This window comes from Phocoena sinus, chromosome 13 (assembly GCF_008692025.1).
Source record: "Phocoena sinus isolate mPhoSin1 chromosome 13, mPhoSin1.pri, whole genome shotgun sequence".
Classification (NCBI taxonomy): Eukaryota; Metazoa; Chordata; class Mammalia; order Artiodactyla; family Phocoenidae; genus Phocoena; species Phocoena sinus.
The window spans coordinates 80,753,704-80,776,163 of record NC_045775.1 but is presented as its reverse complement, the minus strand read 5'-3'; the positions used below and the strand labels follow the sequence as shown (position 1 = coordinate 80,776,163).

The following is a 22,460-nucleotide window of genomic DNA, read 5'->3' as shown; positions in this document are numbered from 1 at the left end:
GTGACTTCTGTTCAGCAGCCTCAAGCCAGGCTCTCCGGCCCAGGTACTAAAGGCACTCCCAATATGGGGGTTGCTTCCGGTTCCCTGCCCGTGGCTGGGAGCAGGGTGAAACCTCCATCCACCTAGCTGATGCCCACTTCCCCCATCCGCAGCTGCGGGAGCACAGCACCCAAGATTCCCCAGTTGCCAGGGCGCAGGCGCTGCTGGGTCCCGCCCTGCAGCCGCGCCCCCTCGCGTGGCGGCCGGTCTGCGCAGGCTCAGGACGGGTCTCGGGAGACGGGGCTGGGGCTGGAACCCGGGCGTCCCTTGGATCTTTGTGGGTTTAGCTACTCCTGGCGCGCAGGCCTGACCTGGGCACCGCGCCCCGAGCCCGTGACATAGTGGGGAGTGTCCCTTCGTCTGCCCGCCTGCGAGGGGCTGAGGAGGCCTGGAGCTGGGCGCAGAGTTGCGGGGCCGGTCGTTTCCCTGTGAGGCTCTCCCCAGAATCCCTGCTGCCTCCGGGCAGTGGAGGAGCGGGCACCGAGGTCGCAGGTGTGGCTGGGGCCGTTTTTCCTGGTTCTCTGCGTGAGAGCTGGGTTCCAGAGCCTGGTGCCTAGGAGGAGAGCGGCGGAGCGGAGCCCGTGGGCGGAGGCCGGGCGCGTGAGGGGTCTGGGAGTGGGAGCGGGAGAAGAGCATCGCCCCCGCAGGCATGCTGCGCGCCGCTGGGAAGTGGACCCGGGTTTGACAGTCCTGCTCTGGGCGCTGCGGGTTGGCTGGGCGTCGCTGCCGGAGTGGGAATGCCTGGTGTCACCCAGCTTGCTCCCCGCTCCCTGAAGCCCGGGAGGACTGCAGGGACCCGGCCGGAGGACAGAGATTTGGACCTAGTGAAAGGACATCGTCCCTTAGCACCAGCTATGGACTCCACAGCATCAGGTTTGGCTCTCGAGGGTGCCGCGGGCCAGACCCCTCCTGGGTGGTTAGTGCTGGGTCGAGGAGGAGGGCCCTAGGAAGGGGCCGGGGAATCCCCCTGGAAAGGCAGAGTCTGCAACCGCCTTCCCTGTGGCGGTGCCTTCCAGGCTAATGAGCGTGAAGTCCCAGCATCCAGAGACCATGGAGGGCATGGCCATGGGAGACTTATCCCAAAGGACAGAGGGGAGAGCAGGAGGGGATCTCTTCCTGCTGTGGCAGGGAGACGGCAATAAACCTGTGAGGGAGTGGCCCTTGGCCAGGGATCAGAGGACAGTGGGGCCATTTGGAGCCTTGCCACCCACTTCCTTTATTACTTCCTTAAGTAATAATGTTCTTCCGGAGCAGCTGGGTACAAGGTCAGCAGTGTACACGGTGGGCACCTCCTGTGACCACCGTCTGCCCCAGTGTTGGGGAGAGCGCAATCCAGGTGACCCAGGAGATTTTAAGCCATTCCTTTCTCAGTTTAGAATCTCCCGCCCTTCACCAAGTGGGCATTTTATTTTTGCTGCGTTGGGTCTTCGTTGCTGCACGCAGGCTTTCTCTAGTTGCGGCGAGCAGGGGCTACTCTTTGTTGTGGTGCACGGGCTTCTCATTGCGGTGGCTTCTCGTTGCGGAGCACGGGCTCTAGGTGCGTGGTCTCAGTAGTTGTGGCTCGCAGGCTCAGTAGTTGTGGCGCACAGGCTTAGTTGCTCTGCGGCATGTGGGATCTTCCCAGACCAGGGCTCAAACCCGTGTCCCCTGCATTGCCAGGTGTGTTCTTAACCACTGCGCCACCAGGGAAGTCCTGGGTGGGCATTTTAGTTCTTCAGTGCACATGCTCAGGGTCATAAAACTGGCCAATGACAGAACTGGGCTAAATCTCTGGGACTCTCACCCCCTCTTTTTTCCTATATGCCTTGTGGTCTGTAGACCAGCAGCACAGGCTTCCCCTGCAAGCTCTCAGTTCGAAAAGTGCTGACCTGTGCTATGCCACGCCACCTGCCTACCTCCCTGCGTTGGTTGGTGATGGCCGTAGCCACTTCTCTGGCATGGTTGGGGTTAGTTTTTTGTTTGTTTGAAGAATTTAAAAGGAGTTTGATACAAAGGCCTATAATAGAGGGGCTCTCAAAATACACTCTAGAGACCTAACGGTGCTTAAGAACAGAGAGGACAGCTTCTCAGGAAGAGCTGGCCTCTGCGTTGCTTCCCAGGGATAAGGGGAGAGGTGTAACTTCTGCCCCAAAGTCCTATATCCCTATGTGGCCTCATCCTAGGCCTTATTTTGTATTGTTAACCTGTCTTATATCCTCAGGTTACATTAAAATTCCTTGAAGTTCTTATTCACGTTTATATTTTCAAAAGGCCTAGTAAATGACCTGCATTATTGGAGGCCCAGTAAATAACTCTCCGATAGAGTGGCCAGACTGTGGTCACACTTCAGCTACCTACAGCTTGCTGTGGCCTATGGACAGGTGGGGACCTCACGCAGCTGTGTACAAGGGCAGCCTCTAACCCGTCCGTCAGCTCCCTCTGGCCCAGCCTTGTCCCCAGAACCGTGGAAGTGACACACTGACTTGGGGAGTCTGGGAGCTGTAAATCTCATGAGGGTTAGCCTTCCTTATGGCTCCTTTTACCTTCCTAGTTCTCCCTTCTCAGGACCCTGCTCTTCCTCCAGAGAGATGCCCAGGAGAAAAGGGAACAGCCAGCTTATTCCTGAAAGCCAGGCCCCAGGTGAGTTGGGGTTCTCTTGATTTTTCCTCAATTGCCTGAACTATGGCTAGTTTTGCCTCCTTTTCTCTGGAGCTTCCTTGTTTGCCAAAGGGAACGGACCCCAGTTCCTGCTCTGCAGGAGGCCGAGCCCATCAAGGCTTCTGCTGGCCTCCTTGCCCCTTGCCCAGGGCCCTCTCCTCTCTGCTCAGTGTACACTCACTCAGATCCTTTGGTTTATTTCTGTAACGGGCACTGTGGTGAGTACCAAGTAATGTGAGAGCACCCTGGCCCTGAAGGAGATGTCACAGTCACGGAGGGGAGAGGACTCTCGCACCCGGGATGCAGCCCCAATCACAGTAAGGATGTGTGTGGTTTGATGGCAGATGGAATGGCATAGACAGGCCTTTCCATCAGAGTTTGGGAAAAGGAGAACCAGCCTGTGCTGGAGAGGTTGGGGAAGGTGCACGGAGAAGTGGGGACAAGGAGGTTCTGAGGGTTCGGACAGGTGAGGAGGTCATTTGAGGCTGGGCCCCCGTGCACATATTATCTTCCCGGATTAGTGTGGCAACACACTTAACTTCCCTGCTTCTGGCTGCATGACCTTGGATGAATCACCTAAACTCTCAATGCCCTGGTTTTGCCAACTGTAAAATGAGGATGATAACGATGAAAATAATAAAAGCTATTATTTGCTGAAAACCAAGTAGGTATCAGGAACTATTCTACACAATTTACTTATACTAATTAATTGCATCTTTAAAACAGTCCCATTTTGAAGAATGGCAACTGAGGCACAGAGAGGTAACCTGAGGAAACGAAGGCACAGAGAGATAAAGCAACGTGGTCCTGGTTATCTAGCTAATGAAGGGGGGGGTGCCAGTTTCAGATCTGGGTGGTCTGGCTCCAGACTCAACCGCTCAGTAACACATCCACCTCATGTAGCTCTTGGAGTCTTCTGGCACATGGAGTTGCCTAGTCCTTGTCAGCTTCAGTTGCGATGGGGATGCTGGGGTTAATGCTGACTGACTGTAGAGGTGGATTCAGGTTTGGCTGTAGGAGGCTGGATGTGGAGGGAGAACCAAGTGGAGGGCCGTGAACGCCAGCCTGCATCGTTTCCTAGCATCCAAGATGGTGGTTTAGTGGGATTCTGGCTTGATAATAGACATTCATAATTAGTTTTCTAGTCAGTAGGGGAAACCCTCACCAATAAGGAATCGTCTCAAGTAATTAGTAGAGTAATATAGAGCTTAAACCTCTTTGGCCTTGATGTACACCATTCAGAGGTATATCAGAGAGCTTCGTCTAGTTATGCTGTGGTAGCCACAGCCCCCAGCTCTCACTGGCTCACGGTAACGAAGTGTGTTTCTTCTATACGTTACCTGTCATTAGGGGGCTGGCCGTGACTCTGCTCCATCCATACCCTCTTCACTCTGGGATTCAGGCTGAAGGATCTGCCCTCCTCTGGGGGGTGCCGTTCTCGTGGCTGGGGGAAGGTGCAGTGTGAGGCTCAGGAGACGGCTCTCCAGGCTTCTGCTGAGAACTGGCATGTGCTTCTGCTCACAACCCATTGGCCAGAGCAGGTCACGTGGCCATGCCTGATGTCCGTGAGGTGGGAAGTATAAGCCCCCCATAGTGAGGGGCCCAGAGGGAGGGGCAGTAAACATTCTGAACAAACAATTACACTGTCTGTCCTCTTGCTCACAGATGTTCACTTCCCTCCCTCCTGCACACAAAATCTCTCCCCAGGGGAGATATAACCCAAAAGCCCCATCCAGTCAGAGCATCAGGACTGAAGTCCTGGATGGTGTGATATTTTGGACATCGGGTCTGGATATTTCTCCTCTGGATATGGAGATCTATGAAAAAAGAATCCATATATCCCACATACAGTGGAACAATGGGGCGGGATAACCACAATAAACAGCCCTGTTCAGAAAGGGGAACCATGGGAGGAGCCCAGCAGTCCCTGGTCTGTAACGGTTAGGAAATTCCACCGGGCAGAGTATGCGTATGGCTGATGTGCTTTGTTGTACAACAGCAACTAACCCAGAATCGTGAAGCAGTTATACTCCAATAAAGATCTCTTAAAAAAACAAAATTCCACTGGGCAGACTTGGTGAGGACCTTGGCCGCGGGAGTGGGGAAGTCTTTTGGTTATATGCAGTGGCTCTGCTCGCTGGGTACAGCTCCCCAGTCCAGTGTTCTCCCTGGCTCTTGGCTCTGCCCTCCAAAAGTTCCTTCCTTTTGCAGTATCCCCCTTGGTCACATATGAAGGTGATGTTGGAGAATAAACTCTTTTGAGGGCTAAGCAGCTTTTTCATTCTGCCCGAGTAGGTTGATGGCCCAAGGATTGTTTCAAATCATGAACATTCAGTGTAACTCTCAAAAACTCGACCAGCTTTTTGTGTACTTCCTTCCATTAGCTCCCTGTGTCAATAGCTTTTTCCCACAGTTCTTGTTGAAATATGCCCCTCTCTTTAGACTTAATTGTGGATTAATTGGGGTTTCCTTGGGAAAACCATACTTTTAGTCACTCTGAACAGATTGGTCCCACTGAAAGGATTTACTGGGAGCCATCTGAAATTAATAAGAGGTTTAAACAAAAGGTTTGACAGTCACACCCATGATTTGGTCCTTGCCATTAGGCTGAGTTTTAATCAGCCTCTGTCATGCAAAAGCCATATTTATTTTGTCTTTGACCAGCTGGAAACGAGAATTGGTTAAATCTCCAACCCTGCAAGTCCTGGAATTTCTGGACACTTTCTTTGGCCTTCTATTTTTATTTTGCAAATCAGCAAACTCTTGAGCTCATTTTTTTTTTTCCTGTAATACTGTCAAATGACAGTGCCAATGACAACCAACTCATACTACTGATACTATGTTTCTCTCCTCTTTTCATAACATCACAAGCTCATGCTTGCATTGTTCATCTTTCAAGTTACTGCAGCAACAGCTTTACCCCACAGTTCAGCACCAAATTACGTGGGTTGCCATCTTGCCAATAAGTTTCCTCACTGCCTGGCCCTGAAGACAGTGTCACGTATTTTCGGCTTTTTGTCATGGCAGAACCCTACTTGGAGTACCAGCTTTTTTAATGAGTCAGTTTAGGCTAGTTCTGCTGTGATAACAACAGCAAACCCTGAGAGACTTACACCAGCAATGGTTTATATCTTGTCCACATTACACACAAGCTGTGGTTTTGCCCCACATCTTCACTCTGGGATCGTTTGCTGTTCTCAAAGCAGAGGAAAAAGAAGCAATTGCAGAACCTCCACTGACCCTGAAGGCTTTTGCTCATTAAGAAGCTCATGTCACTTCCTTCACATTCCATCTGTAAAAGCAGAGTATTTGGCCACACGTGAGACAGTGGGGTAGGACCGTCGATTTTGTAGGGAGGGCCAATGAATATTTTGAACAAATAATGTAATAATAATAAATAATATAATAATCGATCACAAGAGGTTACTAAAGTAGTGAGTTTTCCACATTTGATTATTCTGGACTGCCTTTAACTTAATATAAAATTGTTACTTTGGCTTATTCTATGGAAACCTTAGTATCTAAATGGGATTTGACTTTTAAACGTTTTGGGGGGAAAGTAACAGTACTACGTTCACTTATCTGCTTTATAGTTCATAGTTTATGGATTATTGTACAATGTAAGTCAAATGAGAGTGTTGCTGTTATAGAGAGTGACAGGACCCACAGAGGTTGGGACCCACAGAATGGTTGTACCTTGTGGGGACCTGAGATCCAGGGTCTCTTTGCACATTCAGGAAGTGAAAAATGATTAGGCTTTGGGGGAGAGGATTTATGTTCATCAAACTCGCAGAAGTCTTAACTGATCCACTATAAGGCCACTTGATGTACTTTCAGTGAACTGCGTGCCGGCAGGCTGTTTTGGGGATAAGTTATTCTAAGCCCCAAACGATTTTATCTGGCCTTAGCAACAGTTGTCATTGAAATCCTACGTCACAAGTTTCAAAAATACTTAATTAGAAAACTACTGATACCATTGCATTTCAGAATGCAGAGTATATGAGTTTGTTACTTCTAATTGATTCTATTTAAATGTCACCAGATTGAGAGTGAAACCTTTGGAAAACTGAGGAAATGGATTGTATTTCTCTCTCCCATATAAGCAGCATGTCTCTGTAGGCCTGATTCTCCTGAGACCCCGATTACATTTCTAAGCAGCTTGATGTTGACATATGTGGGCACTGGGTGGGATGCCAAGTAGTAAGGATGACACAATCCCTGGAGCAGCTTAACATAGTTTTGAGATGATAAAACCCAGAACAGGGGCATTGCGGTCGCTAGGAACTCTCGGAATCCCTTCCCGTACATCCTGAGGTCCTACTCAGACACCAGTCTGCTCTCCTCCCCAGGGTCATGAGTGTGCTCCCGAGGGTGCAAGAGTGTCTTCTGTGTTTCAGGACCTGATGACATTTGAGGATGTGGCTGTGGAATTCACCCGGTGGGAGTGGGGGCAGCTGGACCCTACTCAGAAGGACGTGTACCGGGAAGTGATGCTAGAGAATTTCAAGAACCTGGCCTCCCTGGGTGAGCTCAGCTCCTCCAAAGCCCAAATCCTGCCCATCATGCCATCTTTATTTCTTTGGTGTTTAAAAGCTAGGGGTGTCTGGGCCTGTTGGCTGATTTTTGCCTTGGGATTCTGGAATTAGACATTTACATTCTCTTTGGCGCCCAGAGATAACAGTATTTCTATTCCTTGTTCCTAGGAAAAGTCCCACTCCATATGAACTCAGAATAAGAAGTTTCGTGACTCTTCTCCTGATACTCCACAACGCTTATTCTTTGGAGGCTGTCTACAAGCCTTGACCTCTGACATACACAGTCATGATCCTTTTCCTTTCCACCAGGGTTTCCAATGTCCAAACCGTATGTGATCTGCCAGTTGGAGGAAGGGGAAGAGCCCTGTATTTTGGAGAGCGAAATCTCAACGGGTGCCCCCGCAGGTGAGTGAGTTGGACCAAAGCAGATAATAAGGCCCAACCGAGAGTGGGAAGTTCCCCTGAGCCCTTGGACAGGGGGCTTTTCTTTGAAAAGATGAGGTCACTTGCCAGGAACCCTCAACACCAGTATTTTGAATACTTGTAGGCTTTTGTAATGTTTTTCTGGTGGGAAAAGAAGAGATGCTCATTTTCTTCTCTAGTGTTTATATTTCCCTTGTTACCTATCTCTGCCCACCCTTCAGGGTTCTTGGGGCTGTGCATCATCACTAGATGTCACACGGTCAGTATTAGATGGAATCTAAGGATCAACAGATGTAAGTGCCCAGCAATCCTGTATCAGCAGGGCTAAGAGGGTTAGCAAGGGACCAGACTGAACAGTTAAGTAGCCCAGAAATTAAAGGGTTACTGGCAAGGACACCTTGATCAGGAAGATCAAAGTGAGGACACTTCAAGCTTGGTTAAGCTAAGCTGCAACAGAGGTGATTCCAGGAACAAAGACTACTCCTTACTAGCTGTTTATGGAACCTCTTTGAAACTGTTTATTCCTAGGTGATTTGAGAGTACCCCGTAGGCGCCACCCCTTCTACCCCGTAGGTAGAATTCTGGACACAAAGCTCTCCTGACTCCCGTGTGTAGCCCAAGCATACTGGAGATGACAGTCTGTGTCAGTGTCCATCTCTGAGGCAGAATCCGCCTCAGGCCAGAGCTAACGCTCCTGAAAGCAGGGCTCAAATCCTGACAGCACAGGCTGGGCCTCGTCATGGGAACCTAGAAGAGAGGAGAGAGAGGGAAGATGCTGATCTCCTCTGTATTTAGTACTCTCTTGATCTTGTTTCCTTCCAGAATGAGGGCAAGGGTCTGACGTCTGGATCTAGTCTCATCATCAATATGTCTGTTTACAATGTTCTGCAAACATGGCTGTGTTTCAGAATCTCTCGGGGAGCTTGATAAACATTCATATCCCCAGGAGTCACACAAGGCTCAGAATCTGGCCTCTGGGAGCCCTGGTTAGGCCTTGCCAGTCATTTTACTCTTCAGAAGGGTCACTGTTATTGTATTAGCTTTCTGTTGTTGCCGAAACAAACTGTCACAAACTTAGCGGCTTTAAGCAACATGTTTATTATCTCACAGTTCATAGGTCAGAATCAAGCATGGGTCTCACAGTGTTACAACCGAGGTATCAGCAGGGCCGAGTTCCTTTCTGGAGTGTCTAGGGAAGAATCTGTTTCCTGTCCCTTTGGGTTGTTGGCAGTACCAATTCCTTGTAGTTGTAAAACTGAGCTCCTCGTTGTCTTACTGGCTGTAAGCTGAGGGGCGCTCCTAGCTTCTAGAGACTGCTACATTCCTTGGCCACTGGGGCCCTTCCTCCACCTTCAAAGCCAGAAATGGTGGATCGAGTCCTTCTCACACCACCTCTCTCCGACTCAGCCAGGAAATGTTCTCTGATTTTGAGGACTCTTGTGATTAGATTGGGCCCACCTGAATGATTCAGGATAATCTCCCCATCTCAAGGTCTGTGCCCTTAATCACATCTGCAAAGTCCCTTTTGCCATGTAAAGTAACATATGTTCCTGGGATTAGAGCATGGAAATCTTTGGGGGATAATTATTCTGCCCACCACAATTACATGCAGTAATATAATACATGGTATATGTATATTATATAATACATAATAATGTGTGGTGTGGACTGAGGGAAGATTTTGTGGAGGGCATCTTCCTAACCCTCCTCTCATCTTTACAATCTTTGGACTTATCTTGTGTCCTGGAGTCCAAACACTGTTCTCTCAGGTTTTCCTAGTCTCCAGTCACCTGTGTATCTTATTCTTGACACCTCCAAAACTTTGTTCAGACATACACCATTCTTGGAAGAAACTGTACACCTCTTTTAGATATTATTTTATTTATTAAAATTTTTAAAAAAATTTTATTTTCGGCTGCATTGGGTCTTTGTTGCTGTGTGCGGGCTTTCTCTACTTGTGGTGAGCGGGGGCTACTCTTTGTTGCGGTGTACAGGCTTCTCATTGCGGTGGCCTCTCTTGTTGTGGAGCATGGGCTCTAGGCATGTGGGCTTCAGTGGTTGTAGCACGTGGGCTCAGTAGTTGTGGCTCGTGGGCTCTAGGACACAGGCTCAGTAGTTGTGGCGCACGGGCTTATTTGCTCCATGGCATGTGGGATCTTCCCGGACCAGGGATCTAACCCGTGTCTGCTGCATTGGCAGGCGGATTCTTAACCACTGTGCCACCAGGGAAGTCCCTAGATATTATTTTAAAGGTTAATTATCTTACATCTATTATAGGACTTTACTTCTTCTTGGCACATAGAACAGGTAATAACAGACTGTCTTTTTTTTTTTTTTCCCCAGACTGGGAGAGAAGGCATCAAGCCAAGGAATCAGTGCTAAGTCAGGGAATTTCCAAAGAAGAATTATTCCAGATAGCATCAGTGGAAAAAGACATTAGAGATGAACTCTGGTCCTCCAAACTGAAAGCAACTTGTGGTTGTGATGACCAGTTAGAGATGCATCCAAAAAAGCAGGAGAGACATCTGAAAGAAATGTCACTCACTCACAAATATACTACCACCCTTAGGAGAGATCATGAGTGGAGTGAATTTGGGACAAGTTTGGGTTTAAGATCAGTCCCTGTTAACCAACACAGTGTGCTCATGGGAGAAGGATACTATAAATGTGATACAGATTTCAGAGAGACTTCAGGGAGAAATAACTCTCAGAGAACCCATCCAGGGAAGAGATCTTGTAAATGCAATGAATGTGGGAAGTTTTTCCATTTCCAGTCAGAACTTAGGCGCCATCAGAGATGTCACACTGGAGAAAAGCCCTATGAGTGCAGTGAATGTGGAAGAGCCTTTGGTCATATTTCATCCCTTATTAAACATCAGAGAACTCATACTGGAGAAAAGCCCTATGAATGCAGCGAATGTGGGAGAGCCTTTAGCCAGAGTTCATCTCTTGTTCTACATTATAGATTTCATACTGGAGAGAAACCCTACAAATGTAATGAATGTGGAAGGGCCTTTGGTCATACTTCATCCCTTATTAAACACCAGAGAACTCACACTGGAGAAAAGCCCTATGAATGCAGAGAATGTGGGAGAACCTTCAGCCAGAGTTCCTCTCTCATTGTACATTACAGATTTCATACAGGAGAGAAACCCTACAAATGTAATAGATGTGGGAGAGCCTTCAGCCAGAGTTCCTCTCTCACTCAACATTATAGATTTCACACCGGAGAGAAACCCTACAAATGTAACGAATGTGGAAGAGCCTTTGCTCACACTGCATCCCTTATTAAACATCAGAAAAGTCATGCTGGGGAAAAAACCCTATGAATTCAGACAATGTGGGAAGGCTTTCAGTTGGAGTACATACACCACTAAACCTCAGAGAATATACATATATGTGTGTGTGTGTGTGTATATATATATATATATATATATATATATATATATGTATATATTTTATATGAGTGTAATATATGTGGGAAGGCTTCTGGTCGGAGGACCTGTCTTGTTAAACATCAGACAGGACATACTAAACTGAAGCTCTGCTAATATCAAGAGAGGGAGTGGGCTTTTGTCACAACAACTCCCTTATCAAACACCAGAGAATTCAAACTAGTAAACTATGTGAACATAATGGATTTGGAAAGGCTTTAGTTAGTGGACACACATTATTCAACATCAGACAATTTATACTGGGGAGAAGCCTTATCTGTGTAATGAGTATAGCACAGCCTTTAGTCACATATTATTCCAAAAAAAACACAAACAAACCAGATAACCATACTGGAGAGAAACTCCTCAAGTACAGTAAAAGCTGTCAGTAATACTTCTCTTCTTGCCTTACTAAGCAGCAGGAATACATACTAAAGAAAATCGCTGAGAAAGCAGTAAATGTGGGAAGGCCTTCAATCACAGCACATCCCTTATTAAGCATCAGAGAATTCGTTCTTGAGAAAAACCCTGTGGACATGGTGAATGTGGGAGAGCCTTCAGCCAAACCTCTTCCCCTTATAAACATCAGCAAGCTCACCCCACTGGTTAGAAACCCTGGGGATGTAAAGCATGTGGGAAACGCTTTGGTGGATGTTCTGCCTTTTTGCCAATCAGAGAATTCGTACTAGAGTGACTCTCTGAATTTAGTGAAACTGGGAAAGCCCACTAGCCAGAAGCCAGAACTACACATATTGTATAGTTCCCTTTATATGAACTCCACTAGTAATAATGTGTGTTCTCTAACTAAAGCCTTTCCAAATCCAAAACCCTCAGCATACATTAAGGCTTTACCCAAAAGGGAAACCCTGGGAGCTTAATGAATGTGAGGAAAGTTGATTCATAAATCTAGAGTTGAAAGGAAGCTAAAAGACCACCTAGTCTGGTGATTTCCTACCTGCTGGGGGTTGTTTTTATAACCACTTGTGTTGTCTCCCCATCCTGTTACTGATGGGAGAAGGGGTGCTGTGTGGGTGAAGAGAGTGAAGGCTGAGGAAGGTGGAGGCACCAGTGACCTAGCCCAGCCATATTTTACAGCTAAGGAATCTGAGGTTCAGAGAGTGCCATGCCCTGGTCTATACACCTAACTGCTGGACTTCTTTCCTCCTGGTTTACAGCTATAGTTTGGGGATTGAGAGAGTGAAGGCCTTCTCTACATAAAAGCTCCATGCACTTGTTTCTCTGTAATGTTACTTTTATGAGGCAGTAGAGTACTCTTATTATAGTTTTTGCGAGCAAAAAGCAATTTTAATAGATCTTTATGTTACTGTATTTGGGGTTTTTGAAATAAAAAAATTTTAAACATCAATTAAAATATGGGTATTTTAAAAATCAAAACCTCAAAAACATTATCCTAAGTGAGAGTAGCCAGATGCCAGGGACCACATATTGTATGGTTCCCTTTATATGAAATGGCCAGAAAAGGCAAATCTTCAGAGACAAAGTAGATCAGTGGTTGCCTGGGGCTGGGAGTGGCAACTGGGAGTGACTGCAAATATTTCAAGGAATCTCACTGGGGTGGTGGGGCTGTCCTAAAACTGGATTATGGTGATGGCTGAACAACTTGGTAAATTACTAAAATCCACTGAAATGTGCAAATAAAATTAAATTTTATGGTATGTAAATTATACCTCAACTGTTTTTCAAAAATCAAATATACAGACATACCAACTATTGTTAAACCAATTTTCCTATCTCGTCTGTTACTTCAAGCCATCTGTGTGTCTTTGCTATCCCTTTCTATTTTCTGTAATGGTCATTCCTAAGCTTACTGGGTCTCAAGTTCATATCATGTTGTCTCTGCAACCTATGTGGAGAAGCCAAGACCAAGAGCTGTCGTAGGCCAGAGGAGTCTTGGCTAAAGGAATTAGCTTGCACTAAGGACAGTCGTTCAAACATTTAAAGTCCAGATGAGTTAGCTGAGCCCAGAATTCAGGGAACCAGCTCAAAGTGGGGCCATGCAGACAAGCAGGATCTAGGGGTACAAGAGGTTGGCAGAGGGGAGTAGGCAGGTAGAAGGCACAGGAGGCATCTGGACAGCTAAGATCATGATGCCAGCCTAGGAGCCTGAAAATCATGGGAAATTCTTCCCAGAGATTCAAAGTTCACAAGCAGAAATAGCAAATATTTTATATTAGTAACAGCTTAGTTTGCTCTATCACACATTCTTTCCCTCCAGTGCCCTTCTCTAACCCCACCCAGGTCACTTTATATACCTGGACACCTGCAACAATTTTGTAGCTGGTCTTTGCCTAACATCTGTCCCTTCCTCTTTTGTATCTTGGCCACGTTAAACATTCTCATCAGTGTGCACCCATTCGCACCCCTGAAAGCCTTTGTACTGCCTACAGGATAAATGCTCACCTCTCAGTTTAGCATTTATTGCCCTCTTCAGTCTGCCCTTATCTCCTGCTGCTCCTGACAAGAACCTCTATTTCAGAAAAACTAGCTTGCCTGCCATATATATTTAAGACATGCCTCTGCACTTCCCAGCCTGGGCCGTTCCACCAGCCTGGAATGCCCCCTCCACTGTCTAAAGCCTAATAATCAGAACCTGTTCTGTTCTAATAAACAGAACCCTGTTCAAAGGTCCACTCCTTGGGGAATAATTCTCTTGAACACTGATGAGAAGTCAGGTCTTATTCATTTGCAATTGTAAAAGCATTTGTTGTATCCATAAGTATTTAAAAATGAACATACAGATAGGGATACTTCTTATCACTGTCTTGATCTATTTAAGTCACGGGTTGTTTATCATCTTGCCACTTTCTTGTCTCCTGAACCAGATTATCAGCTGCTTCAGGTCATTTCTCATACTTCCTCTCAGAAATGAGCACCCAGTAAGTCCTCACTAACCACGTATTAATTTGAAAAACAACTTGTATTGCCCAAGTTTTCTCAGTGCTCTGACTGCACAGTTTCTACTAGATGAAAATCTTTCCTTCTAGAACACTACCAAATATTTTCTTAGAAAAATACTACATTGTTCCTGTAATTACTTTTCAATTTCAAATATAGATTAGCATTGTTCCATCTTTTGGGGTTGTTGTATGCGTATATGAAAATTCACTGCTATTTTATTTTGTAGCACTACAATGACTTCTCATTCCAGCTACCCAGAGGTGGGCCAAACTTCACAGGTTAAGGAAACAGTCACCCGCAAGACTGCTCTCACTTCAGACACCAGCCATGAATTGGGGGTCCCTAGGTCACCCTTCTGACCATCTGGTTACAAATTTGGGAGTTCCCACTACTCTTTCAGACTTGGTAATTCTATATAACTACTCTCAGAACTCAAAAAAGTGCTGTATTTATTATGATAATTTTATTATAGCAAAAGGATACAAATCAAAACCAGCCTAAGGAAGAGACACATAGGGTAAGGTTTGGGAACAGCACAAATGTGAGGCTTCCCCAGGAACACATTACCCATTTGGCATATTGATGTGTAACAACAATACATAGAGTGCTTCCAGGCCAGGAAACTCACCTGAGCTTCGCTGCCCAGAATTTTATTGGGGTTTCATTACGTTGGTGTGATCAATTGACCACACAGTTGAATTCCATCTCCAGTGCCCTCCACCCCCAGGTTGGGCTGATACCATGTGGCTCAAAGCCCCAACCCTCTAATCACTTGGTTGATCTGTCAGGCATGGCCAGTCCCCATCTTGAGTCATCTCATTTGAGTAAACTAGCGGCCAACCACGAGTCACTTCATTAGCATAAAGTATCAGATATGGTCCTTGGGGGGTCACTATGAATAACAGAGATATCCTATCACTCAGGAAGTTCCAAGGATTTAGAGGTTACCTCCTAACACACATTCAAATCAATGTAAAAATGCTTCTTCAATTATTATTCAAATAAGTCATAAACATAAAGACTGTACTTTAAACATTCCTTATCAAATAATTGCAATATACCACTTCTGCTTGCAGACCACTGGCGAGAACTTAGACACAGGACTATGGCTGATGGCAAGGGAGGCTGGAAATGGAAGTCTTCGTCCTGGGCAGCAATGGGGCCAATGAAAATTGGGGGATTCTATTACTAAGGAAGAAGAGGAGGATGGATATTGACAAATGACCAGGAATCTGTGCCTGAAGACCCCAATACTTCAAAGCCATTTGGGAATGAGATCATATCCATGATCCTCTCTGGGTCTCAGTCTTCTCCTCTGTAAGATGAAGGGCTTTGCACTTGTGGAAATCAATGAAGACTACCCAAATGAGAAGAAACAGGCTGTTTATTCAGAGCTTGCCATAGCAAAGGATCAGCCACTATCACCTGCACCTGGCAGAGACCCAAAGGCATGAAGGGATTAAGAAAGCTTTAGGATGAGAAGAAAAAAAGTGAAAGCTTCAGGTATGCCCTGACTGGAAGTTGTCGGCATGGGAAAACCGGAGGGGGGCTGAGTCGGAGCAGGATATCTTATGTGATTGGTTTGGGCAGTATATTTGGTTTTCTATGGTTGGTTCTAAGTTGGAAGTGAGGGCAAAGAATGGGGGGGAAGTAGCAGTCATTTGGCTGTTCTGAGCTGATTGCTGCAGAGGCTGTGGTCTGGCTTCCAGGCTGGTTGCTGCAAAGGTGTGGGACAGAGTTCTATTGTCATATAAGGTGTATCCATTGTCCACTGGTATATTTAGTCCCTCAGTTCTCCCTTTTGGTCACTTTCTTGCTTGAGAGAGGTTGACCAATTCGGAGATGCTAGAGAGCCAGATCTTTACGGAGGACTGTTTGGTTGTCTCCACAGTAAACTTATCATGAGATCTTTTTGATCTTTTTCTTGTTGTATCATCATGGCAATCAGATCTGATGAGAGAGAAGCTGTGCAGAAGCATTGAGCCAAGTAGGGTTTTCTTTAAGGCGATGTACTGCCTGTTCTACCACGCCTGTTTCATTGAGCCAACTACAGCAACGGCATAGATGCCCCCATGATCAGTCAGTAAGAAGTTTAGTGCAAAGCAATCGCCCATAACTACTTGAGCCAATGAGCTGAGACAAATCTACAGATCTTCAATCTAGGGAAGAGGTGATGTCATAACTTGTGGCAGTTAGGGAGTGATAGGTCTCTTATAGTCTTTTTGTCTCCCACCATTGGAAATACTGCTCTGATTGTTCACATAAACAATGAGTCAGCAATTCCCCAAGGCAGAGTGCATGAATAGTTAAGGGTGGGCGCAGAGCTCTTGCCTGGGTTGGAATTTCCAGCACTGGTGATGTATAAAGTTAGGATTTCTATATACAGACAGTTTTGGGATGCTGTTCCTAAAATGCATGAATTTTTAGTCTGAGGAAAACGAGACCTGTTGACCTGGTTACCAAGGAAGTAGAATCCAGTAAGGGCACACAGAGATCCAGGAAAAAAGTCGTTCATGACATGAGCTTGGAGCCAAAGCCTCACATTAGCTCTGCTATATATTTGGATCCCTTTACTGTCTTCCAGCTGATAAGTAACTGGCCTACTACCCTAATGAAGGTTGTTGAATTCGAATTCAGAATTACCTGGATTCTGATCAACAGATTGTGATAACTGGCTCTTTCTCTGGGACACTAGCGAAGTCACAGGTTGCTTTGTTTAAGGTCATTTGTCCCTGTAGGTGCTAATGGAAAAACCACTGGCTTTAATTCTCTATAGTCTCATTTGGTGAGACCAGAACCGTTCATATATATTTATCATGATGGTCTGCCAATGGCTGGCATATCCAGCAGTTGGTGAGATTTAGAGCAGTGGCTACTATTTAGGATAATCTAAGAATGGCATTAGAATGAGTGCGCTCTGGGGACTTCCCTGGCGGTCCAGTGGTTAAGACTTTGCCTTCCAGCGCAGGGGGTGTGGGTTCAATCCCTGGTTGGGAAGCTAAGATCCCACATGCCAAAAGACCAAAACAGAAGCAGTATTGTAACAAATTCAATAAAAAACTTTAAAAAAAAAAGAATGAGTACGCTCTGACCTAACAATTATAATGAAGAGGGAAGAAAAGAGAAAACGGGTCGTTATGGGTGGATGACAACCAGGAATCAATAGAAATGAGAAGAGTAACTATAAGCAAGCAGATGAAAAACAAAACAAGACTTTTTTTGAAGTATAGCTGATACAGTATTGTGTTAGGCAAAACAGGGCTTTGACACAGGTCTTGGTCTGACATCTTGGGCAGAAGCTATCTGTCATCTGAAGTCATCTGTTTATTCCAAAGGTCTTTGGTCAGCTGTATACTTCTGAAGACCAGCTGCTTCTAGAGCATCTGGGAGAATCCTCAGTTTGAAGTCCTCTACTGGAATAGGCTTCCAGTTGTGTCAATTCGGAAATTCTTCTTTAGTTGTAAAATATGTATTGAAGAATTGACCCCCTGGAGTTTCACTGCTGTATTTGTTAACAGTACCCGATAAGGTTCTATACAATAAGGTTCAAGAACAATTTTTCTCTGATGTCTCAGACAAAAATCTCACGGTTGAAGATCACCAAGAGGCTTTTTAGGAAGATGCTGGGGGAAGATGTCCTTAACCTGCTGATGATAGGACTGGGTAGAGTACATGAATCCCTTGTAATATTTTGCCATGTCTGCATGCAGCAGGGTGGAGTCTAGTATTGGAAGTGGAATCTCTAAATAAATGGGTTCAGTTCTTAGATAACTGATGTATCCCCAAGGGAGTGAACCATACGGCCGTAAGGGCTTCTGGGAGTACCCTTGGCCAGGGAGCTAAAGGGTTTCTGAGATTTTTGCTAATTTTAAGTTAAGGATGTCATTGATTCCTGTAAAGTGTGTGCTTTGATCACCTGATATAAAAAATGGGATGTGATGGGTTGGATACACAAAATCGAGCAGCTTTTAGTAAGGACTATAGCTTTTCATAGCAGCTAAATGCTTCAGTCCATCATAAAAATAGACATATTAAAAACTAAAACACATTCCCATTTCATGAAGGGTAAGAGCTGGATAAAATCCATCTGAAGGTGTCCAAGGATCTTGGAGGCTTTGGTTCCAGGCCATGTCCCACCTTTAGTTTTCTCAAGATTATGATTATAGGTGACACGTGACCTAAAAATAACCTGTTAAAAAGTTTTCTTTTTAAAGTTTATTTACCAGTGTTAAGATTGTAACCAATTTGTATCATGATGTGCAGTTTCATGGAAAAATTTAGCTATCATCTGAAATCATCTGGCACCACCAAGTGGCCATGTTGGGAGCACCAGTGATGATCTGAGTGAAGGTTACATTTTTTAACATTCTTCTTTTTCAGAGTCAGGGGCTAAACATTGATAGTCTATAGTGGCCTCTTTGAACTCCTCCAGAGATTTATCCTTTGAGGGTTTAGTTAGGAACCTCACCTGGGTTAAGGCTGCTTGTTTGTCCTGATGATCTGCTAGTGCATTTCCTTTCACTTCCATATTATCACTTTTATATGAGCCTCAGCCCTTATAATAGCCACCTCTCCAGGAAACAGGAGTGAATCCATAAGTTCTTGTTGTCCGTTTTTGATGGGGATTCTGGGAGAGGTTAGGAAACCTTCTTTGTTTCAAAGCATCTCAAAGTCGTGTTCTGATCTCAAGCATCTCTCCTATCTGTGTGTGTGCTTACCCTCTGGTCTTTGGCCAGTCGACTAACTGTATAGAGTAAGTGCAATAAGTTCTGCCATCTGGGCTGACTGTAACTCAGGTAGAGGGCTACATTCTAAAGAGAACTTAAATTAGTGACACCATATCCTTCTTGATAACCTCTGATTTCATATTTGAGATATGCTTCATCAACAAAAAAATATTAGTTCAGAATTCTTAACTGGAGTCTCCAGTAAATCTGAGCAAGGTACAGAAAGTTTCCTAACTAAGGTAAAACAATCGTGAGGTTCTCCTCCTGTGAGGGGCAGGAGTGGGGCAGGGTTCAGGGTGTTGCAGTAGTGAACAGCAATGTGAGAGGGAGAGAGTAACAGAATATAACATAATAAGATGTTAATTAGCAGGCTGACAGTGTAAACTCCCTCTTTTCACAGATGACATGATCTGATATGTAGAAAATCCTAAGAAATACACTAAAAACCTATTGGAATAAATGAATTCAGCAAAGTTTCTGGATACAATCAGATCAATATACAAAAATCAATAATATTTCCATACATGATCCATAAAAGAAACAAACCGATAAACTGGACTTCATCAAAACTGAAACCTTTTGCTTGGTGAAAGACCCTATTAAGAGGATGAAAAGACAGGCTACAGGCTGGGGGAAAATATTTGCAGACAACTTATTTCGAAATGTACTCCCATCTAGAATATACAAAGAACTCTCAAAACTCAATAGTAAAAGAAACCAAGCAATCCAACTAGAGAGTGAGCAAACATTTCACCAAAGAGGACATACAGATGGCAAACAAGCACGTGAAAAGACATCCAAACATCATTACCTACTAGGGAAATGTAAATTAAAACCATGATGATTTATCACTACTCAGCTATTAGAACAGCTTAAAAAAGTGTTTTTTAAGTGACAATTCTAAATGCTAGTGAGGATCAGAGGAAGTAGATCTCACACATTGCTGGTGGAAATATAAAATGGTACGGCCACCATGAAAGAGTTTGGCCGTTCTTAAAAAACAAAACATACCTTTACCATGCAATCTCACTGCTTGGCATTCATTCCAGAGAAATGAAAGCTTATGCCCACACAAAAACATGTACATGATGGGTATATACCTCTAAGTATTGAAAGCAGGGACCTGAAAATCTATTTGTACCCCATGTTCATAGCAGTACTATTCACAATAGCAAAAAGGTAGAAGCAACCCAACGGTCCATTGGCAGATGGACAGATAAACAAAGTACAGTATATACATACAATGGAATATTATTCAGCCTTTAAAAAGGAAGGAAATTCTGACACACGCTACGCAAGGATGAACCTTGAGGACATTATGTTAAGTGAAATAAGCCAATCACAAAAGGACAAACACTGTATGATTCTACTTATAGGAGATAGTTAATCAAATTCATAGAGACAGAAAATAGAACGGTGGTTGCCAGAGACTGGCGAGAGAAAGGAATAGGGAGTTTCTGTTTTGCAAGATGAAAAGAGTTCTGGAGATGGATGGTAGTGATGGTTGCCAACAATATGAATGGACTCAATGCTCTGAACTGTACACTTAAAAATAGTTAAGATGGTAAATTTTATGTTACGTGTATTTTAGCACAATTTGAAATGTTTTAAATGTCAAAAAATGCACATGAATATTCACAGCAGCTTTGTTTGGAACAGCCAAAAATTGGAGAAAAACTACCTATCCTACAATGATGAATGGTGGAACAAAAGGAAGAAACTACTGATGCATTCAACAACTTGGATGTACATCAATGGTATTATGCTAAGTGAAAAAAGCCAATCTCTCTATTCCATTTATATAACATTCTCAAAATGACAGCATTTTAGATATAGAGAACATACTAGTGGTTGCCAGGGGTTAGGGATGGTTGGGGAAGACAGAAGAGGGACAATGTGACTCTAAAGAGAAAGCACAAGGGATCTTTGTGATGATAGTTCTGTATCGTGATTGTGGTGGTTATAGAAATCTACACGTGATAAAAATTGTATAGAACTACACACCACCCCCAAGAATGCATGTAAACTGATAAAATCCAAATGAACTCTGTGAATTGTATCAATGTGTACAATGGTTTTGATACTGTATTATAGTTATACAGTTGACCCTTGAACAACATGGGTTTGGACTGCATGAGTTCGCTTATATGCAAATTTTTTTCCATAAATACTGCTGTACTACATGATATGCGATTGGTTAAATCCATGGATGCAACACTACGAATTCAGAGGGCCAACTATGGGACCTGATCACCCATGGATTTTGGTATCCGTGGAGCCAATCCTCTGTGGATACTGAGAGATGACTGTATAAAATGTCACGATTGGGAAAAACTGGGTGAGTGGTGCATGGGACCTTTCTGTCCTATTTTTGCAGCTCCCTATAAGTCTGTAATTATTTCAAAATGACAAGTTAGAAAAAACAAACAAACCAGAACTTGACTGCTTGGCCATGGGCCAGCAAGTTCCCTTGTGACCTGAGCTGTCCATCATGAAGTGGGTGCCATCTGACCCACCAAGCCATAAAGCTGGGCACACAGCAGCACGCCATCATCAAATGGAAGTGGTATATATGAAGCTGGGCTCAAGCAGATCCTGGAGGCACAAGAAACTGATTTCCTCATGACCGTGGCCTCTACTCTTGCGACATTATCTTCTCTCTCCAACCCCTACCTACAGCTTCACGGTAACCTCCCTCTGACCAGTTGCCTGAAGAGGAAAACTCTTGGGTTCTGCATGGTATGCAAGCATCACCTAAAAGGACACAGCTGCACAACATCTCACTTTGGGAAGGCTCTGCGGGACAGTGATGAAGGGAAATCCTCTCAGTGGGCAGAAATTTGAGCAGTGCACCTCGTTGTTCATTTTGCCTGATCAGAAGCACAGAGCCATACTTTTTCATGCGCTGTGGCTAATGGCTTGGCTGGATGGTCAGGTACTTGAAAGGAGTATGATTAGAAAATTCAAGGAGGTCTGACAAGGAGTCTGGGGAGAGGTGTGTCGACAGACTTCTGAATGTTAAGATAATTATGTTCCATATGAATGCTTACCAAAGGGTGACCTCCACAGAGGAGGATTTTAATGAGGTGGACAGAATAACCAACCTGTGAATGTCAGTCGGCCTCCTTCCACAGAGATGGACTGAAGAACAAAGCACTAGGGATGGAGGTTACGTTTGGGCTCAGCAACATGGACTTCCACTCACCAGGGCCAATCGGGCTCCAGCCACTGCTTAGTGCCCAATACTCCAACAGCAGAGACCGACACTGAGCCCCCAATATGACACTACTTCCCGAGGATTAGCCAGCTATCTGGTTGCAGATTGATTACATCGGGCCAGTTCTATCATGGAAGGAACAGCACCTTGTTCTGACTGGAACAGACACTCTGGATATGGATTTGTCTTCATTGCCCGCAATGCTTCTCCCAAAACAACTATCCAGAGCTTTGCTGGAGTTGGGTATGAATAGCTTTTTCATTCTCCTATTTATTTCCCCCCCTCGGACCTTCACTGAGACCCTCTCCGTGCTCGTCTGTACCTCGCACTTCTGGTTGGGAAGAGTCCGCAGCATCAGCTCCGTTCCGAGGGAGGAGGATGTCACCGGCTCGCGGTCCCGCCGCCCTGTAGATGCCGACGGTGCCGCCGAGTCCCTGGAGAGAACACCGTGAGCCAGCCCCGCCCACACCGGCAGCCAGCCCAAGCCCCGCCCCTGGGTCCTAACGCGAGGTCCCCCGCGGGGGCTGTC

General features: G+C 45.2%; 1 protein-coding gene and 1 long non-coding RNA gene across 3 annotated transcripts; both read left to right on the top strand.

The window, feature by feature from the left end:
• Positions 1-279: 279 nt before the first annotated feature.
• Positions 280-11,043, top strand: ZNF514 (zinc finger protein 514). Of its 2 annotated transcripts, none has more exons than XM_032653407.1 (5): positions 280-912; positions 2,570-2,658; positions 7,074-7,200; positions 7,521-7,616; positions 9,978-11,043. In XM_032653407.1, the coding sequence occupies exons 1-5, from the start codon at positions 777-779 to the stop codon at positions 10,961-10,963; spliced, it is 1,434 nt and encodes a 477-aa protein (XP_032509298.1). In that variant the 5' UTR covers positions 280-776; the 3' UTR covers positions 10,964-11,043. The 2 variants fall into 2 exon arrangements, with proteins under 2 accessions (XP_032509298.1, XP_032509299.1); XM_032653408.1 differs by lacking the exon at positions 9,978-11,043 and adding an exon at positions 8,457-9,541.
• A 3,176-nt stretch (positions 11,044-14,219) lies between these two features.
• On the top strand, positions 14,220-16,130 carry LOC116764640. Its single transcript, XR_004352966.1, has 2 exons — positions 14,220-14,392; positions 15,064-16,130. It is a non-coding gene; the product is annotated as an uncharacterized LOC116764640 (long non-coding RNA).
• The last annotated feature ends 6,330 nt before the right edge of the window (positions 16,131-22,460 follow it).

Bases quoted from the DNA above. Each gene is read 5' to 3' on its own strand.
- ZNF514 (XM_032653407.1), top strand. From the start codon at position 777: ATGCCTGGTGTCACCCAGCTTGCTCCCCGCTCCCTGAAGCCCGGGAGG. The intron at 2,659-7,073 runs GTGAGTTGGGGT...TCTGTGTTTCAG, and splicing joins TCCTGAAAGCCAGGCCCCAG to GACCTGATGACATTTGAGGA. The intron at 7,201-7,520 runs GTGAGCTCAGCT...CCTTTCCACCAG, and splicing joins CAAGAACCTGGCCTCCCTGG to GGTTTCCAATGTCCAAACCG.